General features: G+C 38.7%; 1 protein-coding gene across 3 annotated transcripts; it reads right to left on the reverse strand.

The window, feature by feature from the left end:
* Positions 1–320: 320 nt before the first annotated feature.
* ncapg (non-SMC condensin I complex, subunit G) lies at positions 321–23,053 on the reverse strand. Of its 3 annotated transcripts, none has more exons than XM_065254713.2 (22): positions 22,073–23,053; positions 21,334–21,448; positions 21,034–21,249; positions 20,709–20,937; positions 19,753–19,898; positions 19,434–19,518; positions 19,155–19,350; positions 13,972–14,121; positions 13,607–13,747; positions 13,343–13,466; positions 13,118–13,207; positions 12,844–13,029; positions 6,514–6,624; positions 6,209–6,328; positions 5,890–6,120; positions 5,234–5,415; positions 4,954–5,116; positions 4,705–4,875; positions 4,423–4,552; positions 4,252–4,296; positions 4,078–4,147; positions 321–2,123 (listed from the first exon to the last, which is right to left on the reverse strand). In XM_065254713.2, exons 2-22 carry the CDS (start codon positions 21,439–21,441, stop codon positions 1,997–1,999), a joined length of 3,021 nt encoding a protein of 1,006 aa, XP_065110785.1. In that variant the 5' UTR covers positions 21,442–21,448; positions 22,073–23,053; the 3' UTR covers positions 321–1,996. The 3 variants fall into 3 exon arrangements, with proteins under 3 accessions (XP_065110785.1, XP_065110783.1, XP_065110784.1); XM_065254711.2 differs by having other exon boundaries at positions 22,068–22,108; XM_065254712.2 differs by lacking the exon at positions 22,073–23,053 and adding an exon at positions 21,716–21,765.
* Positions 23,054–23,378: the final 325 nt, after the last annotated feature.

Below are 23,378 nucleotides of genomic sequence, written 5' to 3' on the forward strand. Positions count from 1 at the left end.
TACCAAACCTTACCAAACTGTTTCTCATTTTGTTTCATACCGACCACAGCAATTGTATTAATGTACAGCGTATTTTGGTGCAATGTTTCACTTTCAGACAAGCATAAGGTTTTATTTTTCTTTTTTATATTAAAAGCTTTTAGGATGATCTAGAGGCAACTATGTTCCATTTATTGTTTCTTGCATACAAAAATTTCTGTGCACGTTTTAATGTGCTGTCTATAGAGATCCGAACGTCACTTGACCCATTCTGTTCACGCCACCATACTGGCAGGCAAGGACAGCTGGAGTGAATATGAAATCAATGGCGCCAGCAGCAGTTTCATGGCAACAGAGTTCACTGCGCACTTTAATTCAAAAGATATAGACATGTACATCCAAAACTTGATAGATGAAGCATAACAGATCGCGATAATGCCTTTTAACATGTATCAGCCCAGTTATTTTCAACATTTCAAACTCATTTCAGGGTAACTATTAAACATAAAACCCTTATACATGATGAAATGTTGAGGTTGGGTTAAAATTATTGTTCAGCCACTATCGATACCAATGCTCTATAGATTGCCTTCCAAAAGGGCAAAGTTTAGGCTGCGTGACGTCAACTACACGAGCTCTATTGCAGTGTCACGCCCACCTCCGGAATGCTACTGACATAGCCTAAACTGGTATGGATGTAACAAAGACGTTAGACATGTCATTCAACTAAGCCTCTACCAAGAACATTTAGGAGCGGTTTCCCGGAGAGGATTTAGAGTAGTCCTAGACTAAAATAAATGAAAGAGCTGTCCAAACTGAAAACAACTTGCACTGACATTTCTTAAAATACATTAGTAATTTTTTTATTAAGGCATGTTTGTTCAAACTAATATTTCCTAAATAAACTGAGGTCTAGTCCTGGCTTAAGCTAATCCTTTTCCGGGAAACCATCCCATAAACTTGTATATTTAATGTTTTTCAGTCTATTTATTTTAAATACTGCATTGTTAGCCCTACTTCTTCACTGAGGCTTTAGGTTTTGTCGAGGTCACCTGAATAAATTTAGGCTCCTTGTAACAAGACAAGCTTATCTGTGCAATAAACTTAGTGCTATGCTTCGAGGCCACCTTTGATGCATTTGGCACAACTTTCTACTGAGAAAACTGGTTAATTGACATGTAGCCTGAATTTGTCTTCAAACTAGTTTATTCTACTAGATTTCATGCATTAATGTTAATTTATTAAGAGTAACTCATGTTTCATTTATAAGGGCCCTATTGTTTAGCACTCTATCAAGGCCAATCTCTGCATTACATTTACACAACTGGTGCCAACTTGAAAGCTTTGGCGCAGAAATGTGCCACAGCAGGTTTCGAGCCCATTACTGTTTTAGGGCCTTAATAAACATTTGAATAACCAACATTCTGGTTTCGATGTGGCAGAGTAATGAGGTTAAAAAAATAGCATTTTATCATTGTACTTTTGCCAACCATATGCTGGAGTTTGTTACAGGAATTGTCAGGAGGCCTTCTGTATATTGTATTATAAACTATATTATGCCATGTTGAGGTTTTGGCCACTGTCAACTTGTTACCTGGTGCTATATGTTGTACAAAAACGTATATAAATTATATTTGCATCTTGTATATTCTCTTAAGTGTTTTTTTTTTTAATACTTGCCTTCAAAAACGTGTCTCAATCATTAGAACAATAAAAGTCTTTGCAAATACGTAATGGTTGTTTTTGTTATTCCAATCGAAAGCTGCAATACATATTCATTTGTGATGTATCAAAATAATCCACATGAAAGATCTTCAGGATGTTTGCATTTTAAAATTAGTAGCACAAAAGATTAAAACAACTACATAGATTTATTAACAAATGACCTTAAAAGATACTTTAGCTCAAGAGTTAAAAACAATTCAGATCGTAAAAACTGCTGGTCTTTTACAATGTAGCATTCAAAAGATAGAGAAGGTAAAAAGCATCTTTTTAAAGCTAGAACTTATGAATTGACTTAAGAACCATTGGCCTCTTGGTTCATGAGAGCAGTCAGATCCTGTTTGGTTTTATCCAAAGCAGCTATCTTGGCACGTCGACTTGGTCGCACCGATGGAGGGACTTCAGGAACATTCTCTTCATCACTACAGATAGGAAGGTACACAAAACAGCATACATGCTAAGAGTTAAACACTACTAAAGGAGGTGTATGGCACCTGGCAGGTCAGCCCTTGGAGAAAAGAAAACAAGACATGCTAATCCGTGATCACGGTTTTGTAATTCATCCCCTCAGTTTATAAACCGTATTAACAGATTATTAAACGGTTCCCTTAGGGGGCGTGCACACCAAAGCTTTTACGCCTGCGGCCAGCGCATGTTTTCAATGGATTCCAATTGAAACTCTGCTTTTTTCAAATAAGCCGCGCTCTCGGTTTTTCTTCGCTCGGTGCCTAGCGTCGAGAGTTGAAAGAGATTCAACTTTGGCTGAAAAGCTCCGCTCGTCAATGTCAGTTCTCACACAGCTGTCCAATCACAGTGGAGGAGGGGCGGGCGCGTTTTCAGCCGCATTTAATAGTTTGGGTGTGCACAACCCCTAAGTTTTACAAATCATGTGTACAAGTTAACAATCCATGCTCTCAGATTTGTAAACCGTACCCTCAGTTTTTGTGATCCGTGCACACAAATTCTCAATCCGTCCCAACGGTTTTGCAAACTATAGATTTTTAGCCCCTCCCTCATTTTTTCGCTTTTATTCATGCTTTCCTAGCTTCCTATTCATGTTGGATATTTTCAGGAGTTAATGAAGTTTTTACTGTGTTAAACTTGTTGTATGTACTTTCCTAACTGGAAACGTGCTTTATATTGTACATAATATTTTAGTCGGATGTTACTTTCATTCGTGCATTTAAACGTAGTCATTTTAAATAGTTATGCAATTTTATATAACTATTTAAAGACTTATTTGGTAAATATGTCATTATTAAATATATAACCACGTAAAATTGCATTCAGCCAAAGACCAAATGAAACAATCTGCATTATTCGGTTGTTACCTTCTTTCAAAATAGTGACACCGTAACGTCATTTAACTAAATTTTTTTAACTAAAAAAAATAAAAAAAAAGTAAAAGTTTTTTGAACACATTTTGTGTCCGTATGGTTCAATTAAATGTAAAAGGGTTACAATTTCAAAATAAATTTGCAGATTACTTGCATACATTCTTTTTTTTTTGAGGACCAAGTCTAAAATTTCTGGTTTTATTTCATTTTAAAAGAATATTTGGGGGATACTTGCAAAGATGTCAATGTGGTATTACCGGTCTGTGTCAAGTGGGGTAACTAGTATTTTTTTAAATGAAAAAAAAAGAATGTATTCATAAAAAATATGTAATAAAATATAATCATCTAGTTTAGTCTAATATGATTTTTTTAACATTCATTTTCACATAATTTGTCAAAGGTTATTTAGAAAAAAGCTGTTTTCAGCATATTTTAGGACAAATATTACAAAAATGCATTATAATTTACATTTAGAAATAACTAATAAAATTATATTTAAAAAACAAAATTATGATTATGCTTATATGCCATCAAGGTGGATAAAATATTTAATATTTCTCATTCTTTGGCACAATTGGCGGTTACGTAGATTGACATTTTCAGGTCAATTCTATCTTAAAGATGGTGCAAATGTAATTTTTTATTGCATAAAATCTAAATAAATATACTATGTCCATTGAAATAAACCTGATGCATGCTTATATAAAAAATTTTTTTTATATATTTTTGAATTTCTCATCTTGCCAAAGTGTTTTTTTCACTGACCCAGGTACGGATAGCAGAAACTGAGGGAATGGTTTTCAAATCTGAGAGCACGGATTGTTAACTCGTGTGTATGGTTTATTTATTCGTGTGCACAAATAAAATTTTATAATCTGCGAGTACGGTTTAAAAACTGAGTGGACGAATTACAAAACCATGATCACGGATTTGCAGGTCTTGGTTTTTTTTTCTCTAAGGGGTGACCTGTCAGGCTCCGTAGAGATGCATACCAGTTCTTTAACAAAAACAAATATCAGCTGCTCAAAACCACTCCCACCTTTCATCAGAGGACACGTCTGCTTTACTGGCTTTCCTTCCATGTTTTGCAGTTGAAGCTTTTTTCTGGCCTGTAAGACAAATCATACGTACTTATTAACTATAATATAATTGTCAAGAAAAGCTACAGCCAAACGAATTCATAAAATATACATAAAATGGGCATAAACGGCACCTCTTTTGGCACGTTTAGGTTTAGTCTCATCTTTGTTCACAGCCTCTGTAAGGACACACATAAAGATGATTAACTTTACAATTGTAAAAACACAAAAGCTACTTTCCTTTCTCACTGTGCAAAAAAAATATGTGAACACATGCAATGCTACAATGCATGGCATGATGATACCTTCGGTGTTGTCATCCAGGGCAAGCAAAGTTGTTTCCTGGTTATTACTGGCTGATTTAGCAGAACAATCTCCATTGAGCTGGTTACGCAGTTTCTCAATAACCCTGGTACAGTATTTATCTTTGACTTCCTGCAACACGTATAACATTGAAAAGTCATCGGACAATTGATTAGTTTTCCTAAACTGATTTTTAAGTCTTCACTTCCTGCTTAATCAATTTTTTTAAATGCATCCACCTATGTGCTACATATATTACAAGAGTGACATAACTATAATAGTACCTGTAAAATGTCTTTTAATAAGAGTTGCAATTCATTGTTGGCAGGTCCTGGTTCAGTGGTGATCTCCAACCAGCTGAGTGTCTTGCAGTAGAGACGCACCTCAGGAGCGGTGGCATCCCTCAAGATCTCATTACAAACACGCACTGCAAGGGAATCATGAACAGATGCCCCCTGCATAAAAACAGCATTTGGTCACTTGAATGATATGACAAAAAAAAAGGGAAAACAAGACAGACATTTCAAGAGTACCTGTACAGCAGCAGGTTGTACAAGAGCACTGGGTCGAGTTAACTCAACAAAAAGCTCAGCCACGTTGGACGTGTCCACCTCAGACAAAGGAGAGGTAACAGGAGCATTAAACAGTGTCCTCATGGTCAGCAGGAAGCTCTCCTCCACACACTCTTGATTTGCTCTGGTGTGTAAACAATAACAGTATAGTTACAGCAACAACAAAACAGACTTAAATGCAGTGGCACATATTTAGTGTTAAAAGAGTTTAGGAGGAGATGAATCGCCCCCAAGTGCATACCTGCTCGCTCGGGCATAGAGTTGTAAGAAAACGCCCAGACAATGGCGTAGTCTTTGGTCATCCTCGGTTACAGGATTATACCACAGCAGCAAAAGACGAGAGAGAAGCTTCGGACTGACGATTCTGCCGCAGTACATAAGCTTGGCCAGACCCTCTGCCGTTTCAGTGCGAAGTTCACAGATCTGAAAGCATCAATTTGAGTATCTGCAAACCTTTTCTAATTCACTGCTTTTGATAATGGCATAAAAACAGATTACTTCATACATACAGTATTTGCATTACATCTACTACCATATTTTCCATTTGGAGGTCATGCGTTCAAGGTCTGTTAGACTAAGGAGTTGGCGGAAATGTTGATTCATTGTGTAAATACAGCCGTAACTGATCAGGGATGTAAAAAGTGAGGACGGGTGTAAACATCAATACAGAAATTATGAACTGCGTTTTTTATTTTGCAGAGCTGCACTGCCATTGTAATTCTGACACAATGATGTCTAAAAATAAGGCAGTTGGGTTGTGTTGGATGAAGCGTATCTATACAAAACTGGAAAAGCTGTTCTTGCAAGGATAACAGATGTGGTACATTAGCCATAAAAGAAATGCAGCTGTGTAACAGCTGTTGTGCGAGACACTAATGTAACAAGGACATGCATTACCTCGCTATCAAGGAATTCTGAGAGCATCTTCAGGATGCTCTGGACGGTACTCTCCTCCTCATCCTTAGCTAATTGGTTAGAGTTTCCATTACTGATGTCTGGTGAGTCAGGTGCCTGGGAGACAGGAGGGGCCGGCTTGTCTTGCAGGATGTTGAGGCCGTTGAGCAAAAGCTGATCAATTAGAGCGCGGAGAGCACTGATCCTGATTTTAGGTTCATCTAGCTGTGTGATCTACAAAGAGAGTCAGAAAATTCATTTACGCAAGTTACCAGGACAAAGAAAGTCAATCTCTCTTCAACACAAGAATGTTAGAAATTACCTGCAAGAGCAGCACAAGGTGCGTGTTGGCAAGGTCTTTGCTATGTAGCGCAGCGGTTCCCAGGCAGATGATCGCCATGTTACGGACAGCAGGGTTGGGGTTTGAAACACTTGGCAAAATCTAGAGATGAGAGGTCACTTTGTAGTTATATTTTATTAGGAGCCGGTCAAATCAGGCACTAAATTGTTTATTTAGATTGCTTGATCAATGCACAAGATTTTAATTGTGTATAGGTTTGCTCTGAAACTCACAGGAGTTAGCAGGAAACCATTGTTGATGTGATTTTATGAATGTGTATACTGTACCAGTGACTCTATCAGAGCATTCATGGTAGGGCAGATTCCTCTCTTGATGTTCATTTGCTTGAACAACTCAGCACACATCGTCAGACATTTCAACAGAGTCTCTGGATCACTCTGTTAAAACACACAAAGGATTATTTAACAACATGACACACACAAAAAACAGGTGCAGCAATATGAAAGCATTCAACGCTTATTCACAATTAGTCCTCAAGTACTTTTATGTGCGCAGAAACGCTTTGAACACAAAATTTATCCTAAGATAATTTGCTTACAGGCAACCACCTGTTAAGAGACTTGTAATGTTGATGAAGCTGTACTATTCTAATTAAATTAATTTAAATTAAGGCTCCCAAAACACCGGTTCCATCTGGACGAAATGTTGATTCAACAAAAAAAATTACATATACAGCTAAACGTCTCTCCATGTGGACAGGCTCCAAGTCAACTTTGTGGGCGTTCAACACACACAAACACACCTATTTTCTTTCACACTTAAGCATGCACCTTTAAAGAGCACCCATTTCATTATATAATAAAACAGTATTTTCCACATACCATAGATTTTTGTAGCTCCAGATTTCCCTGTCTTTCCCTGCACAGATTTTGTACAGAACTGTCCCTGATTGGCCAGCTAACCTGTACGTTGTTATTGGCCTGAATACCTCTGACGTCAGACGGAAATGTGACGCTTAGGGCTGAAACGATTCATCGAGTTACTCGATTAACTCGATTCAAAAAATTCCTCGAGGCAAAAATTCTGCCTCAAAGCCTCGTTAAATTCCTACGATGTGCACTACACGCGCCGGGATCTGATTCACACGGACCGTTGTTCAATGTTCAGGAAGCACATCATAGCGCGTGATACATTTTGAATGTAGTTGGCGCAATTGCGGAGAGTAAATATGTCTATAAACGGCAGAGAAGTCAAATATTTGGGATCATTACATTCTTATCATTACATTACATTTAGCATCTGAACCGAAAACATCCACTGCTGTTTAACCAAGCGTCGATGAAACAAGGTAACGTAGCTTTCGCTGATTTTAATCCCATACTGTATTTGTAGCGATGTCGTTATGCGGTTTGACTAGATATGATGTTTAGCTTTGAGGTTTTTAAGTAGTAAACGTATTCACGTTCAATTGCAAGAGAGTATAGCTTAAAAAAAGAACCCCTTCACATACATGCGAGTCAGACCAATCGCGCAATGCATCTCACATACTTAAAATTTTATGTAGCCACGCAACTGAACGTCTGACTGGGATGTCACTCTTCCTCACGCACAGCACGCGTGCAAACTAGGGATGTGAATTCGATTAAATTTTTTTAGTCGATTGTCGGGAAAATTAACGATCGACTATCGATTAATCATTAATATTTTATGATAAAAAATAATTATACAGTTAAACTACATTTAGTTAGACAAACGGAACATATATGTGCTTGAATATGCTGTGCTCTAAAGCAGCGGAAACTGCAGCTGCGAGCCGCATTCTTAAACAGAGACCTAATTTGTTCCAAAAAATCATGACCTCTTCATGATTATTTAGTTGAAATAAATATTGCACCCTGGTGGTAAAATGTTGAATTGCTGCCACACAGTGAAATTCATTTAATTGCTTCAAGACACACGCTATGCTAAGCAACGCAACCTGCATTAGATAAAAAAAGTATTAGATAATCAATAACAAATTAATGTCATAGACGAAATTCTTAACGATCAATTATCGATCGTTGATTAATCATGCCCATCCCTAGTGCACACAAACACAGGTGCACGTTGTGAATTTTTAGAGCCAAATGACAATACCTCTGTTTTTTTTTAGAAATAAAAGCCAAATGCTTAAACATTTTACAGCCACGCCATTTTTGTTATGCATTATTTGTACACACAAATTTTTTATCCGATTAATCAATCGATTCAGTGCTAGATTAATCGATTACAAAAAGAATCGATAGCTGCAGCCCTAGTGACGCTCCTTACCATGTTTAAAAGGTTCGCTCACAATGCAATGCTAACAGGAGTTATAGGAGGACTATAGTTAACTTCAAATTCAAGGACCTTTCAAGGACTTTCCAGGTGCAATACCCTCACATTCAAGAACTGTGGGGACACATTTCAAGTGAGAGCAAAGTTACATTGTGTTACCTTTAAAGATACATTGATACAGTTCCCTTTCGAGGAAACTCGCGCTGCGTCACTGCGGTGACACTTTGGGGGCGCCTCCAAGGGTAAGTGCGTCTGAATATTTATATCAAATTCAACCAAGGGTAAGGCTTAACGACAAAGACAGGGTGACGTGGGAGCCAGAAAGTATCTCTCTTTCTGAAATATTGCCAAAGACAGCATTACAGGGACGCAGGAAGTATGGCCAGGTAGACACAGCGCCTCGTTCCCTTCTCAAGGAACAACAGTTACATACGTAACCCGAGACTTTTTCATTTGTTAAACACAAATGTGCAAAAAAGCCTTTTGGTATGAATCAATATTCTCATACAGAAAATATAAGCATTTAAACCGAAACTACATATGGCGCTTTTCCATTGCATAGTACCCCACGGTTTAGTTTAGTTTGGGTCGGGTCCGCTTACTTTTGGGAGCTTTTCCATTGGGTGCAGTACGTTGTACCCGATACTTTTTTACGTACCACCTCGGTTGGGGTTCCAAGCGACCCGAGCTGATACCAAACGTGACGCGAAAACACTGTAGATCACTGATTGGTCTGAGAGAAGCGTCATCGCTATAATGTAAATATTAGCTTTAGCTTACTGCTAGCTTGCGCTGTCTCAAGCAAACATGTTGTTATCTGTGTTCTGCTATAAGTTTCCAAACACCCTTTTAGCGATGAAAAACATCCGCAGGTTGAGAATCCGGGACACCATAACAGTTTTTTCCAGACTTGCAGTTTGTGGCGGCACATTCGCGATGAGCACGTCCGCATTATTATGCTTAAATGCAACTTGAATGAGGCTCAACGGAGCGCCGTCGACTGACGCCACGGGTCGGGTGTTTGAACAGAAACTGTCATGTGAGACAGAGGTAGTTATAAACGCGATGTGCAAACATCTATGTGGTGGCCAATTTTAATTTTGTGGCAGACTAAGAAATAAATGAATGTATGGGAATGTACAACAACGCTCTCACGTGTATGATGTCACAGCAGTAGGCAGCGTAAATATAACGACACGCCTATAATCCCTCCCACTCCGAAGTGATACTAAACTCACCAAAGTGAGGTGAGCCGACCCGACCCAAACTAAACTAAACCGTGGGGTACTATGCAATGGAAAAGCGCCAATAGGGAATATGGATTTTTTCCCAGAAAACTTTTTCAAGTTTCAAGCACTTTCAATGACATACGTATGTCTATTTTCAAAAACTACCTGCAGCCTTTCATTTCTCCCCCAGTTTCACAAACTTTCAAGGACCCATAGGAACCCTGTATAATGTTGGTCTTGTCTACATCATAAGTCCCAGGAAGTAAACTGTTGCCTAAAATCCATGTTTATTGTAGTCCGAGAAAAGAGATTTAAGTTGGAAACGATAACTCGCATCATCATTTACTTTGGGGTTTGTACCATGTGCATATCGTTAACATGTACTATTGCACAATTGCATACCGAAAGGAAATGTAAAATCGTGAATCGGACCATTGTTGCTCTTTAAGGGGCGGTTTCCCAAACAGGGCTTATCCTAGTCCCAGATTAAATCCATGTTTGAGCGTTAACGCTTCCCATTCACTTTCAATGGGTGACATCATGCGTTGTCGAACTGAATTGTGGATCTGTCCGCGTTGTGTCATTGCCGTTGCTCGTGGCAAAAGTTGAACATTTCTCAACTTTTCAGGCGGCAACATGTGCGTCAGCCAATCAGATCGCCTAAAGCAAATTACATTTACGGAAGGGCGGAGCATGTATTGCGGCCACTGTGATTGGCTGTTGGCCACGCTTCAGACAAGCCATCCGTTAAGCGTTAACGCTTTCGCCCCATGTGAATGTACCGTAACATATCTTAACATATATCAGTGCCATTGTTTTGTCTCAAGATAAGATTGTAAGGTAAGATAAAAACTACTTAAATGTCTTAATATAACTAAAGGGCGATTTATAGTCGTGCGTAGGTCCTACGGCGTAGCCGCGACGGCGTAGGTTCCTCGTCGGTTTTCATTTATACTTTTGCGTCGTCCTCCGCGTCGACGTGCAAACACACGCAAAACCGCTGGTTGGCAGTATCCACGTGTGTAACCACAGTAGCAGCGCGACCGTCAGAGAAGAAGAAGCTTGAGAAGTTAACCCACAAACAAAGAAGAAATAGCAACTTGTTGTGTATAATTTGAGAAGACCAGCAATGATGGAAGTAAATAAACAGCGACTTATGTTGCAGTTTGAGTTAAATCACTCCTCAACTTGGCTCATCTTTGTTTTCACAGTCTTAAACAGAAACACCTATGACGCAGTTTTTTTACCTGACGGGAGGGGTTCTGGTTAGGGATGTGCGTTTATGTCATTTTTTCATTTCGATTAATCCATAGGTCTGAAGAACGAGTACTCGATTAACTGGGGGCAGGGCAATCAAAGGGGCGGGGCCTACACGTCATGGTGAAAATGAAAATATTTTTATTAAAAACACTCAAATAAAACTTAATTTTGAAGAAACTATGACAGAACAATGAACACAAACGAGATTTTTAATGAATTAAATGTTTTTAACAGAAACCTCTAACAGGAAAAGCTGCGTGATGGAATGAAACTAAAGGGTTAACAAACACAAACCGAAGCGCTTTCTATATGACGCACTCTGCATATTATTAAGCCTTTATACATAAATGTACAACGTCCATCTATCTGCATAAATACAAGACTTCAACTAAGTATTCAACTAAGTTATCTACAAAAAAAGAAAGTTTAACTCCCTTTGTGGATGTGCATCATAAACAGCGCACTTTTAAACACGTCCAGTCAAAGCACAAGCTCCATAACATTAAGCAGCTTTAAGTGTTTTGCTATCATTTTAGCATTTAGCTGTGTCGTGTCATCCGCTTACCTCAGTCAAGATGTAAAGTCTATCTCTTGACATTTGATGTTTAAATATGAGATGATAACCCATTGAACTTTTGACGGTGCTGTACATTTTGCAACTGACTGACTGTATTTCCGAAAATCACGGCATCCTTTTAAACCATAGTGCCTCAGTGAGGTGAGGTGTGACCGGCTTCGCGGGCTCGCGGGCTGCCGCGCATTACGCGGATTGGCGGTTGCTGATGCGCGGTCACGCGGAATTATCTATTTGTTTTTTAATCACGCATGGTAATGCTACTGATGTCATACGTCGGTCGGCGTAGCTCGACACGACGTCAAACACGCATCTCCTGACCCAGTCTTTACTACCACAAGCGCTTGTAACGCTAACCAGACACCCAAATGCCGCCATATCCACAATAAATAAATAAATAAACCCACATGATCATCGTTTTCGTGATCGATCATCAATGCCACGTTCGAGTACTCGAGCAATCGAGTACTCGTGCCCATCCCTAGTTCTGGTGGACCAATCACAGCGCTTGCGGTCCGCGTAGAGCCGACGCGCTGTTAGAAATTTTGTGAGGTGTGCGTCAGGCTACGCACAGGCTACGGATAGCCTATGCTGTAGCTACGGCGTAGGACCTACGCACGACTATAAATCGCCCTTTAGGCATAGTCCTGGATTAATCGAACCCCTGTTCAGGAAACTGCCCTTAAGTGTAATAAAGGTGCAATAAAACAAAAAAGCAAACTTCAAAGTTAGCGCAAACAAAAACCCATGCACATGGCTGATAAGAGTGAGAGCGCAAACACGCAGTTAAATTTGCTTGATGTTAGTTAGGGCTCCACAATTTAATTATTAACATTACATTTGTGTCTGCCATGAGAAACTTATTTTAATTAAAGCTTTCCATTTAATTTTATTCCCATTAACATTTGTATTTACTTATGGAGCTGTTGAATATCATGATCTATTAGCTGGTATTCAATTTTCCAAAACTGCTGAAGCTTTTATCACAGTATTGTGACTGTGCTATATATTGCATCCTATTATGAAACTGACAAAAAAATCTACTTGCTAAAAGTTACAAATTATGCTTAGATATCTAGGGTGTATTGTACATTTGCTTTGGACTAAAGCATCTGTTTAATGAGTTAATGTAGTAAAGTTTAGCACCAAATAAAAAGTAACAAAAGAACTATGAACATTTAAATACAGTTTGAAAAACAGCTTTATCTCCCTTTGCATGTTGGACCTGACAATTTTGTGTGTGTATTTTATATGTGGATTAATGTAATAATAGAAACCTTCTCCACACGCTGCTCCTTAATATTATCAGCAGACTGTGAGGCTTCCAGGGTCAGCTGGTTCTTGAGCTCCTCCAATTGAGAGATTGTTTCCTTCAGCTCAGCTGCATGACTGAAGTCCTGACAGCTGATGCACTCCTCTAGACTCTGCTTTGCCTCCATTATCTGCACTCGCACCTCAGCGAGCTATGAACAGAGTGTGAAGACAACCGTTTAAAATAAAGCGAAACTTAATGTAATATTAGACTCCTGGGGTTAAATGAGCCTCACTCACTTTGACTTGTTTCCTACGTTTCTCATTCTCATCCACAGGTTCAGCAACGGGCAGGATGGGCTCTCTCACATCAGAGATTATTTCAGCAACCTGATTCAATTATAAATGCACATATAAAACAATTACATCTAATTGATGTAGAGCAACTTTTTTCTACAGCAGAAGATTAATGACTCAGAATGAAAACATCTTTAGGGAAATGAGGACGGTTTTACTCGAACTGACCACTTGAATTTTCTGTGTGTCGTCTCGTAGAATGCCAGTCAGTTTTTCAACCAGCAGACCAATCAGAGAGATGGGCGTGTTGGGCAGCACAAGAATCTCTTGTAGTACTGCCACCATGCGCTTCCTAGAAGAGATGGTCATAAAGGCAGAATTAGTAATATAACCCGAATAAAAAATGAACCATCCCTCCAGACCCCTAAGTAACTGTCTAAAATAAGAATGTGTTTACTTTATTGATCAGTAAGAAACTAAGATAACTCAGACCTGCCACCCTCTTCAGAAGTGTCCAAACACCCTACTAGTAGAATCAACTGCTGTCCAACAAACTGCTGGGTCATCACCATCTCAAGCTGTGTCATATCAGCTCTCTGCTCTTCAGACAGCTGAGAAATGCTCTTCAGAAAACTGAAACAAAACAAGAGCTCTTATAAAGGTGGTATGCCAGAGTAAAAACTTTTTGCAAATGCTTGAGGAAGGCCGTGGAAGTTTAAAAATGATCTAATTGAAAAAAAATGTTCCACAAACACAAGACTGTTAAAAGTAGAAGCAACTGACATGTAATAAATGTCTAGCAAAGGTTGCAGCAGATCTGTTTGTGCATTTTGATAGTGGAAATGGCTCATATTCACCTGTATAAATATTCTGCAAAGATGGCTGCTTCAGGGAGTAATTTCTCCAGTATTTCCTCCCCCTCATCTCCTTTACTTTTGACAAACTCGCACAACGCTCTCCAGTACAACACATTTTCACATGTAAGCGAGTCCACAGGAATTAGTTTCCTAAATAAAAAAACAGACATTTAAATAACAAGACTGTAATACTTTTAATCGCTAATTGTGACAGATGAATGTGGCAGTATTTAGCATTTTTGAGAAGAACTGTTTACCATGCCTGTGAAAACCCAGCTCAATAGATGTGTTGTGAGTTACTGTTTTCTACATCAAATTATCCTTAATAATATAACGAACATTCTGTGAAAATATAACCTTGATATCTAAAAATATGTACTTTTATCCCACAACTTCTCGTCTTGCACTAGCCATGTGACGCGTCAGCGCGACCTCAAGTAACGCATAATCACGTCGATAGGTCACACATGACACATGCGATACTATCGCCCCAGTGTTTACAAGTTTTGAGGAAGAGGACCATTCCGACTTTGTTGTACGTGAAATTATGCTAATAAATGTCTTTGTGTCAGAACCCAGGAAAATCCAAAAACCCATTTATTCTATTGAACAAATTTGACCCCGTGGGTTCTCCAGCGCTGCTCATGCTTGCGATGTGAAACCGGCGTTTGAATAAACTAGCTGAAAAGCGAAGTGTCCTACTGACGCCTTCTTATGGTCATTCATGTTTATGTGATGCTATACATTACCTAGAAGGAAAAGATGATTTGAAAGGTGAGACTTTGTTTAATGTGTTTAATCTCAAAAGTAACCGAAAGTAAACCTGGTCTGTCCTGTTTGTCAGTGCTGCTCCGCGATGTATTTTTCACCCCGTGAGAACATGGTGGGGCATGTGACACAGGCGGTTAACAATTGTTTTTAATTAGTATTTAAACAATCTTTATGATAAAGATGTTTTAAAAAATATTTTAAGAAGACGGTTTTGGTGGTTATAGAGTTCTAATGACGGTGTTCAACTATAACCGTCGATCTCACGGTTATATATTAATGGGCACACCCTTACTTTCGACATGCTTACGCATAACGTGAGGTCGCGCTGCTGCATCACACGGCTAGTGCAAGACCAGGGGCCTCATTTATCAACAGTGCGTAGAAAATGTTCTATATTTGTACCTAGGAATGAAATTTAGAATGTGCCTAAGTACAAAAAAATCGGGATTTATCAAACGTGCGCACGGGGTTCGTAGGCACATCAGTAAGTAATCCTTGATGATAAATCCCACTTGTTCTTAAGCATCATGCTTGTGCACATTCATGGTCATTTGCATTCCGAAACGCCTCCAATGAACCATATATGGTCACAACACCTCCCGTTATAAGTCACGTGGTTGTGTTTTTTCCCTCATCGCAATAATGGCAAAGAGAGCGAAAAAGAGGAACTTTACAGACATAGAAATTGAGTTACTGGTGGATGAGGTTAATAACACATCTTTTTGGTTCACTTAGTACGGGAGGAATGACTAAAAAAAGAAAACAAATCTGCAGAGGAACATGTTACCAGTGAGTTTAATTCCGTTGGGTATGAGAACACTTCTAAAAATAAAAAAGTGGTTTGACATTAAATTATCAGCCAAAAAAAAAAAAAAACGCGTCACAGCACACCAACGTGAAATCTGTAGGAGGACAGATAATGACAGAACTTTCCTTGGACAGCCGCATAACCAGCATCATCGGCGCGATCTCTGAAAACGCGCTCCCGGCGGAATGGATGATTTGCCAAGTCTTCCAATAATGCAAGATAAGCCACTGTTTTAAGCATTTGATGGAGCTTTCTTATATAGGGTTAGACACTTATTTCATTAATTAACTTCAATACTGATTTGCAGTTACTTTATTAACAGTAATCATTTTTAACACCTGGGGGTGGATAATAGGCAAAGTGTTCTTTTAACACTGAGGATGGACGGTCCTGTGTAGTATCGCTATTCTACCACCAGATGCTCTGCGTACGCATACTCCGAGGTGTGCGTATATTTACACACATTTCTACGTATAAGTACAATTTGATAAATTCCACACTTTGCGCAAAACTGTTCTTACGCACACTTTACGCACACTTCTGTTCTTATGCACACTTGATAAATGAGGCCCCAGAAGTTGTGTTTTTAAAGTGCATATTTTTTTATTTTTCTTGCCAAAAATGACAACAGTTTTGCTAGATAAGACCCTTATGCCTCGGTTGGGATCTTTAGAGCCCTTTGAAGCTGCGTTGAAATGGTAAACTGTTCGGGTCCAATAAAGTCTATTAAATTGAAAAAAATCCTGGAATGTCTTCCTTGAAAAAAAAAATTTCTTCTCAACTGAACAAAGAAAGACATGAACATTTATGATTACAAGGGGGTGAGTAAATTTTCGGGATTTTAAGGCAGTGTTTCCCAATCCTGCTCCTCGAGTACCCCTCCCAGAAAGTTTTAGAAGTCTCCTTATTTAAAACACCTGATGTAACTTATCAGCCTCCTTCCAAAATGGTCAACATGTCTCCCTAACAAGCTGATGAGTTTAATCATGTGTGTTAAATAAGGAGACATCTAAAACTTTCTGGGAGGGGGTGCTCGAAGACCAGGAATGGGAAACACTGCTTTAAGGGGTTAAGGCTGTACTCACACTATCCAAACCAAACTGCGCTTGGGGTGTTTGACCCCCAAAGCCTGATTCTTTTGACTAGGATTGGTTAATCGTGCCCCGGCCGGGTTGCAGATGTGGGCTGGAGCGCAATTTAAAAGGTGAAGACGTCAGTTGCGTGACCACTCACCTTCATCTGCCTCCGTAAAAACCTTTTGATGCGCGCAGCGTGGTTACGTGAATGTCCGAGCTGCACACGTGACAGATCAACTAAGCAATATGATGACATGTGAGAGGGCTGTCTGTAATCGCACACCAAACGACTCAGAATAAAAAACACAGACATATCATTACAGTGGGTTTCAGTGTTAAGAGAGCGCTTTACTTCCTGCTTTTTTCAAAACAATCGCATCTTAATGACGAAAGCGCGCCGGAGCTCAGATCGATAAAAGTACAGTGTGAGTGCGTGCTTCTGGGGGTGAAGGGAGGGGGGACAAATGCGCTGGGGCATGGTTTGGTTTGTATAATGTGAATGTGCTCTAAAAGACAATCTAGTGTTATTTAGCATTGCTGGTGCCATGCTCTCACAGCAAAGAAAACCTGAACCGACCCAAGGCTCCAAAACCATCCTATGAACCGAACTGTGGCACTGGTGTATCGTTACAACCATACATAAATTGTGTGTGGGAAAAAACTTTTAGCCCAAGTTGGTTGCTGGCAAACAGTTAAGGTGACATAGAATGATTGAACGGGGTATTTATCCTTGTTCTGTGATGTGACATGTAGACAATTTTTTTTTGTTTGGGTCTGCAGTGTTTCCCATACATAGGCTCTACTTGGGCGGTGCTCCCAGGTAAATTGCGACCCGCCCAGGAAAAAAATCACTTTACGAATTTCCGTATTTTCCGAACTCGACTGGATGACCCGTGTTTTGTTGAGAGAGAGAGAGAGAGAGAGAGAGAGAGATAGAGCGAGAGAGAGAGAGCGAGAGAGAGGGGTGGGGGTCGGGTGACCGTGACTCATCATCCAGCGCGACAAACTGGATCAACTGCAGCACACACGGAGCAGCCAGGGAACAACACTGCGACCAAAATGGTTGCATATGCTTATGTGCATATGTGTTTATAGCATCCAAGTTGGCTTCATTTTGCGTGCAAGCACATTGTGTCTCTCCCGTTAAGTGTGTCCGTTCACGTGCTCTCTGTTTCTCAATGAATTTGGGTGCGACGCGAAGCAACCTCAGTGTCATATAGTATCCTTTTATGTTTCTGAACTTGAGCAGAGTTTTACCATTAGAGGTCTTTCTTCACCGAGGACGCGGGACCCGTACGGTTCCGGGTTTATATTTTAAAAGGTCAGTCGGGTCCGGGTCGGTCCTAGTTCATTACTTCGGGTCCCAAGTCTGATTAATATTGTGTGTAAAACCCGAGTCCATCGGACAACGGCCGCGAGCGCTACAGCGCTAAAGCTCGAGTGCGGTTTCAGACCACGCGCCGCTTCATTTTCTTTTTAAATAATTTTACTATTAATAGACCATATCTTTACTAAAATCTAAATAGTTTGCACAAAGACTGTAGCAAAAAGCAGTGCTAATACTGAACGAGCAAAGCTCTAGCTGACTCGGGATATAAAAAACGCAAAGCTGTAATGTAAAGTCTGTCATTGGGACAGTAAGTAGACTTTTAAATCTGATATAATTAGTGGATTAAGCTTTTTTAATCGGCAAAAGAGAAAAAGAAAGCAGAAGCAGTAAAAGTGCTAATAGAAATTATTACCATTATAACATCAGTCACATTTATAATCTATAGACCTGCACTGTCTATTAATATGCTATATACATAATATTGTATATATTGAGTTTGATAAAAGGGGTCATCAAATTGCTTCATATATCAGTGCATAAACATTAAGGGTTTTCGTGGTGCTTTGACAAACAGTGTCAGCTTTGTTTATGGCAAAGAAAGTTTGGGGTGGTTAGATTAATGAACTATAATGTGAAATTAATATTAATGTTTTTATAAATCAAAGTATTGTGTTGTGTCACACATTATTAGTTCTTTGTCACATGTATAGTAGACCATTTTTTGTCGGTGGATAATGATTGCCCTTTTCACCAGCTACCACCACAAGTAAATTTCAGATCTATGGGAAACACTGGTCTGTAATGCCTTAGAAGCTTCCTAAAAACCTCTCTCAGATAGCTCTATTAGGGTGGAGGATTTTAAACAAGTGGTTTTGCACCTATTTGGCTCCCCCTACTGGCTTAACTTGCAATCTCATTACTGATTGGCTGACTTTGCTGCCACTCAAAAAATGTAGCCAATTATTTTAAAGTGGAGGGGCAGTGAGATGCCTGTGATGTCATAAGCATCAGTTTTTCAGATTGGGCCGTTTTCTGGCTGATATTTCTAAAAGAGGAATATCTATGAGACTGAGATGTTTAGCATGTCTAGCACTTTTTGTATGTTCATGAATGCGGGTAGACTACCATTATTCAACAAAGACAAGGTAAAAATGGTTTTGCATTCTCTGTCCCCTTTAACTGGATTCAAGTTACTGACCTCTCATCCAACCCAGCAGCATTTTTCAAGAGATCATCAGAACTTGTTGCCATGGAGAAGATGGCATGTAGGGTGGTCACTGCAGTTTCGGCACAGTTCTCTACATCCAGTCTGTGCAACAGCTGCAACACGTCTCCTTGCACCAAGCGAAGCCATGCAGGCAGCAAATGCGTCTTAACAACTTCTTTCACAGAGTCTTAGGAGAGATACACATGAATTTTAATGCACACAGTCCCTTGGTTCTTTGTCAGTTTGATAAACGAATGCTGCATTCCTTACCTGCAGAGTCACTGAGGCCTTCATGCAGTAGACTAACTCTCTGAGCAATAGTTAGAGCTCGAAGATGCACTTTTTCTGCAAGCACCTAAAACACAAAAGTACACTTTGGTCAGAAAGACGATAGCAAACAGCAACTTTTGTTGCAGTTTGAGTTAAATCACTAGTTTTTACTAGGGGTGTGACGAAACACTTACTCCACAAAAAACAAGCATGGGTTTACAAAAACGAGATGAGATTTTTACACTTTTTAAGAAATCCTTAAATGATAAAATATATGAATGGGAAACTGGCAATCAGAAAAAAATGCAGAAAATTTTACCTGATACGCAAGTTTCCTGACTTTCTCTTTGACGTCCCTGGTGCGCTTGTAGATTTTAGGGAGTGTTGAAGCCGAAGGAGCAATGCAAGACAGCACAGCTCGTCGAACCTCAGGGTTTGAGTCGTTTTCCAAAAGCAACAAATATGCTTCACACAGAATGAGACAAAAAAATTATTCTTTTACGTGCTTCATTTGGGTGATTCTCACAAAATTAGACTTATGAGGTGTCGTGAAACATTTTGATAAAAAAAGTAAATGCAAAGTAAGAGTATCAAAATAAGAAGCCTACAGTTAAAAACATATATTTATTTATATAAAATAAATAAATAAAAAGCTTCAGTGCATGTTATACTATAAATATTTACAGTAAAGAAACATGTGGTATTTGGTGATCATTGGTAAATGTAGAGACAATAATAAGGAATATAAATGTGTCCAAGACCAATTTTCTCATTCTCCACAACAACTTTCAATCATTGTTTAAGCCCTCAAGGAACTAACATTTAAAAAAAAAATGTTGGAAGGGACATAATTGACTGTGACACTCAAGATGGCTACCAGGTAAGCAGTTCTTATTTTTTCTCTCCAGATAAAAGTTGAAATTTTGTTTGTCATAGTATCTAGACAACTTTTTAGTTCTCATTACCAAAACACGAGTTTGTAAATGCATATATTTAATGTAATATAATGTAGCAGTAATGATAATTTTTGATAAAGATAATCTAAAAAATGAAATTTATTCTATAGGACTTTTTTTGAATCCTTTAAAAATAATGGTTATAGTAAGTTCAGACCTTAATTTTATATGTGCAAAAATAAATTGGCTTCAAGGGCTTTTTAAAAATACTGATGCTGGACACCTTCCAAATCTGGATTTCGTGAGAATCGCCCATTTGTGTTTAAAATGACTAAAAATAACATGTGTATGTTCGTATGAGTATTAGCATTCTGAATACCTTTAATAGTTGGGCAGTCAGGGTTACTGGGATCCTGAAGTCGAGCCATTGCCAGTGCTGCTTGTATCCTGACATTAGGGTATTTGTCCGTGACTCTGACCAGCATAGCTTCATGTATCCTATCACACAGGTCATCATCTATCTGAGCATTTTCACTCAGACTACCCAGCAATTTATTCACCAGCTGGCACACACGAAAGCGGACCGCATGACTGTTTGCAACATGAGACTGAGGGAGAGGAAAAACAGTAAATTGGTAAAGGTGAATAGAAATCCAATATAAAGTACAAACGCATCACATTCTGATGTGAGGTAGTGACATTACCTCCAACAGGAATGTAAAAAGGAAGTTCAAAAATTCATTATCATCTTCCTCATCCTCCTCCTCTTCAGCCTCCTCATTAACAGGTGTTTCAAAAGCAGCGGCAAACTTTGTGACAAAATCAATGACATTCTCCACAGCTGGCTCCCGTGTATAAATGATCATGGCATACTTCAGACAGCGAATGAACTCCTCATGAAATTCAGTCTTATCCTCCAACTACACACACAGAAGTTTTGCATTTCTCATTCAGATTAAGGTTTTAACTTAAACATCGCATATGATAGTGTTTTTCTACTGTACCTTAACATATCTGTTCTTCAAACTGGCAACCAGTTTGGCCTTGTTATGATGAGCCTTCTGTGCACGCCGGAAAGCCTCTTCAATTTCAAGATCAGTATCTCCAGTCATGTTGATGCTTTATAAGACAGAAATATATTACTACAGGTCAGATAAACGCTTTATAATTACCCATTGATATCACAGCTATCTAGTGCCACACAGTATAAATAAAAGACATGGTATGCTTAAACACATTAATTTTATTAAACTTCAGACCAGCACAGTAACGTTAGAGCTGTTAATAGCACACTTCACATTTTCGCTTGGTGTTAACAAAGTAGCCTATTAGTTATGGCAGAATTTTTACCACACACTAGAGAAGCGTTATTAACGTTAACGTTACCTGATATTTCCTCGACCCATCGGACACGTTTACTTATCTAAATGAAGAATTATTAACCGAATGAGCAATAATTTACAACACGCGGCATGCCAAAGTTAATATAATATAGCTAACGTTAACTTCAATCTCTTAATCTCTGTAAAAGAAATAAAATTTATGTTTGTCTGATGCTGGGCGACCACCGCCTTGAATAACTTAACGGTTAGCCCGATAGCTAACAAAACAACACTGAGGAATAAGGAAAGTACTCATATTAACCATCGTTTTAAACAAATAACTCTTCTTTCGTGTGTCTGATTAAAATCTAACTTAAACGTTCAAAAACGAATTTAAATGTGAAACACTTTCATACCATACCTGTGAGAAGTTAGTTTTGAAGACTCTTGACTTAAACAACCGCAAAGCGCCACTTTTCAAATTCCGATCTCGCGAGAGAAACACGTCACACTCCTTCTGCCCCCAGCTGTCGAAACGACAATTGCCTCCAGGGGGCGACATTATAAAACTAAGAGATATATACAGAGCCTGATATATATATGAATGTGGTCGATTGCCAGTTTTTGTAGGCCTCAAGACAATGCAATCCAAAATTTTTATAATTTCATTACACATTTCCAAGGATGTATTTGTATTGGTATATGATATAATCAAAGTTTACAGTAAGATAATGAATGAATGAGTGAATAAAACACATATTTAAACTAAAGCCTGTTTAACACAGAGATTACAAAAAATACATGGAAATGTGTGGGTGCATTCACACATATACTGTAAAGATTTTTTTTGCAGCAGCATTTTAAGTTTGCTTATTATCTGTGATTTCTCAGAAACCATACATATGCATTTTTGTTTATTGCGAGGGATTGGCTGCTCTGTATGTGAGCTTCCTGATCTCTGATCAGTCCAGTTTGCAGACATTTGTCATTGTGAATGTTATTTCTGCGATTCTGGCTTAATCTGATACAATCTAAATCCTGTGAAATGTTGGGTTTAGGTTAAGTTTGGGGGTATGATTAGGACGAAAACAGCTTTCATCAGGCAAGATTCCACAAGATTTTTGCCGTATGTATCCCTTTACAGGAGCGATCCAAGAACATTACGTGATGTTTGGGTTGACAGAAAGCTCTCTGACAATTATGGACATTTTCTGGGATCAAAGTGCTGTGTGAATGGGGTTTAATTCTTTCTACACTGTAAAAATGATAGTTTAAAAAAAATAGAAAAATGTCAGAAAATTGTATGGCTGGTTAGGGTTGTAACACTTTATGGTTGGTGGAAGTAAAATAATTTTGAGCAAGTATATTTAATTACCAGAAAAAAATCTATTAGTGTTAGGGCTCTAAAATAAGGTGACCGGATTTTTTAAATGACAAGCTAGCTATTAATATGTTATTACTTTGTTATCATCTATTGCTACAAAAAAAGAGAATGTCCCCTGGAAACAAGGACGTCTGTTCACCTTAATTAACCCTGGAGAACCCAAGAACCCTTCTCTTAGCAGCAATTAACATTGGACAAATTTGACCCGTGTGTTCTCTAGGTTAAAATGTAATGTTGATATGTAAAAAAGTTTGATTCAGATATTTGGTAACTGACAAAACTGGCATTTCGAAGTTCCACCATATTTTCTTTATTGTTTGATTGTTATACGTAAAATGTGTTT

Source organism: Paramisgurnus dabryanus, chromosome 4, assembly GCF_030506205.2.
Source record: "Paramisgurnus dabryanus chromosome 4, PD_genome_1.1, whole genome shotgun sequence".
Taxonomy (NCBI): Eukaryota; Metazoa; Chordata; class Actinopteri; order Cypriniformes; family Cobitidae; genus Paramisgurnus; species Paramisgurnus dabryanus.

Bases quoted from the DNA above. Each gene is read 5' to 3' on its own strand.
- ncapg (XM_065254712.2), bottom strand. From the start codon at position 21,735: ATGGGTCGAGGAAATATCAG. The intron at 19,899-20,708 runs GTATTCAGAATG...TTCTGTGTGAAG, and splicing joins TGACTGCCCAACTATTAAAG to CATATTTGTTGCTTTTGGAA. The intron at 4,553-4,704 runs GTACTATTATAG...TACGTGTTGCAG, and splicing joins TATTAAAAGACATTTTACAG to GAAGTCAAAGATAAATACTG.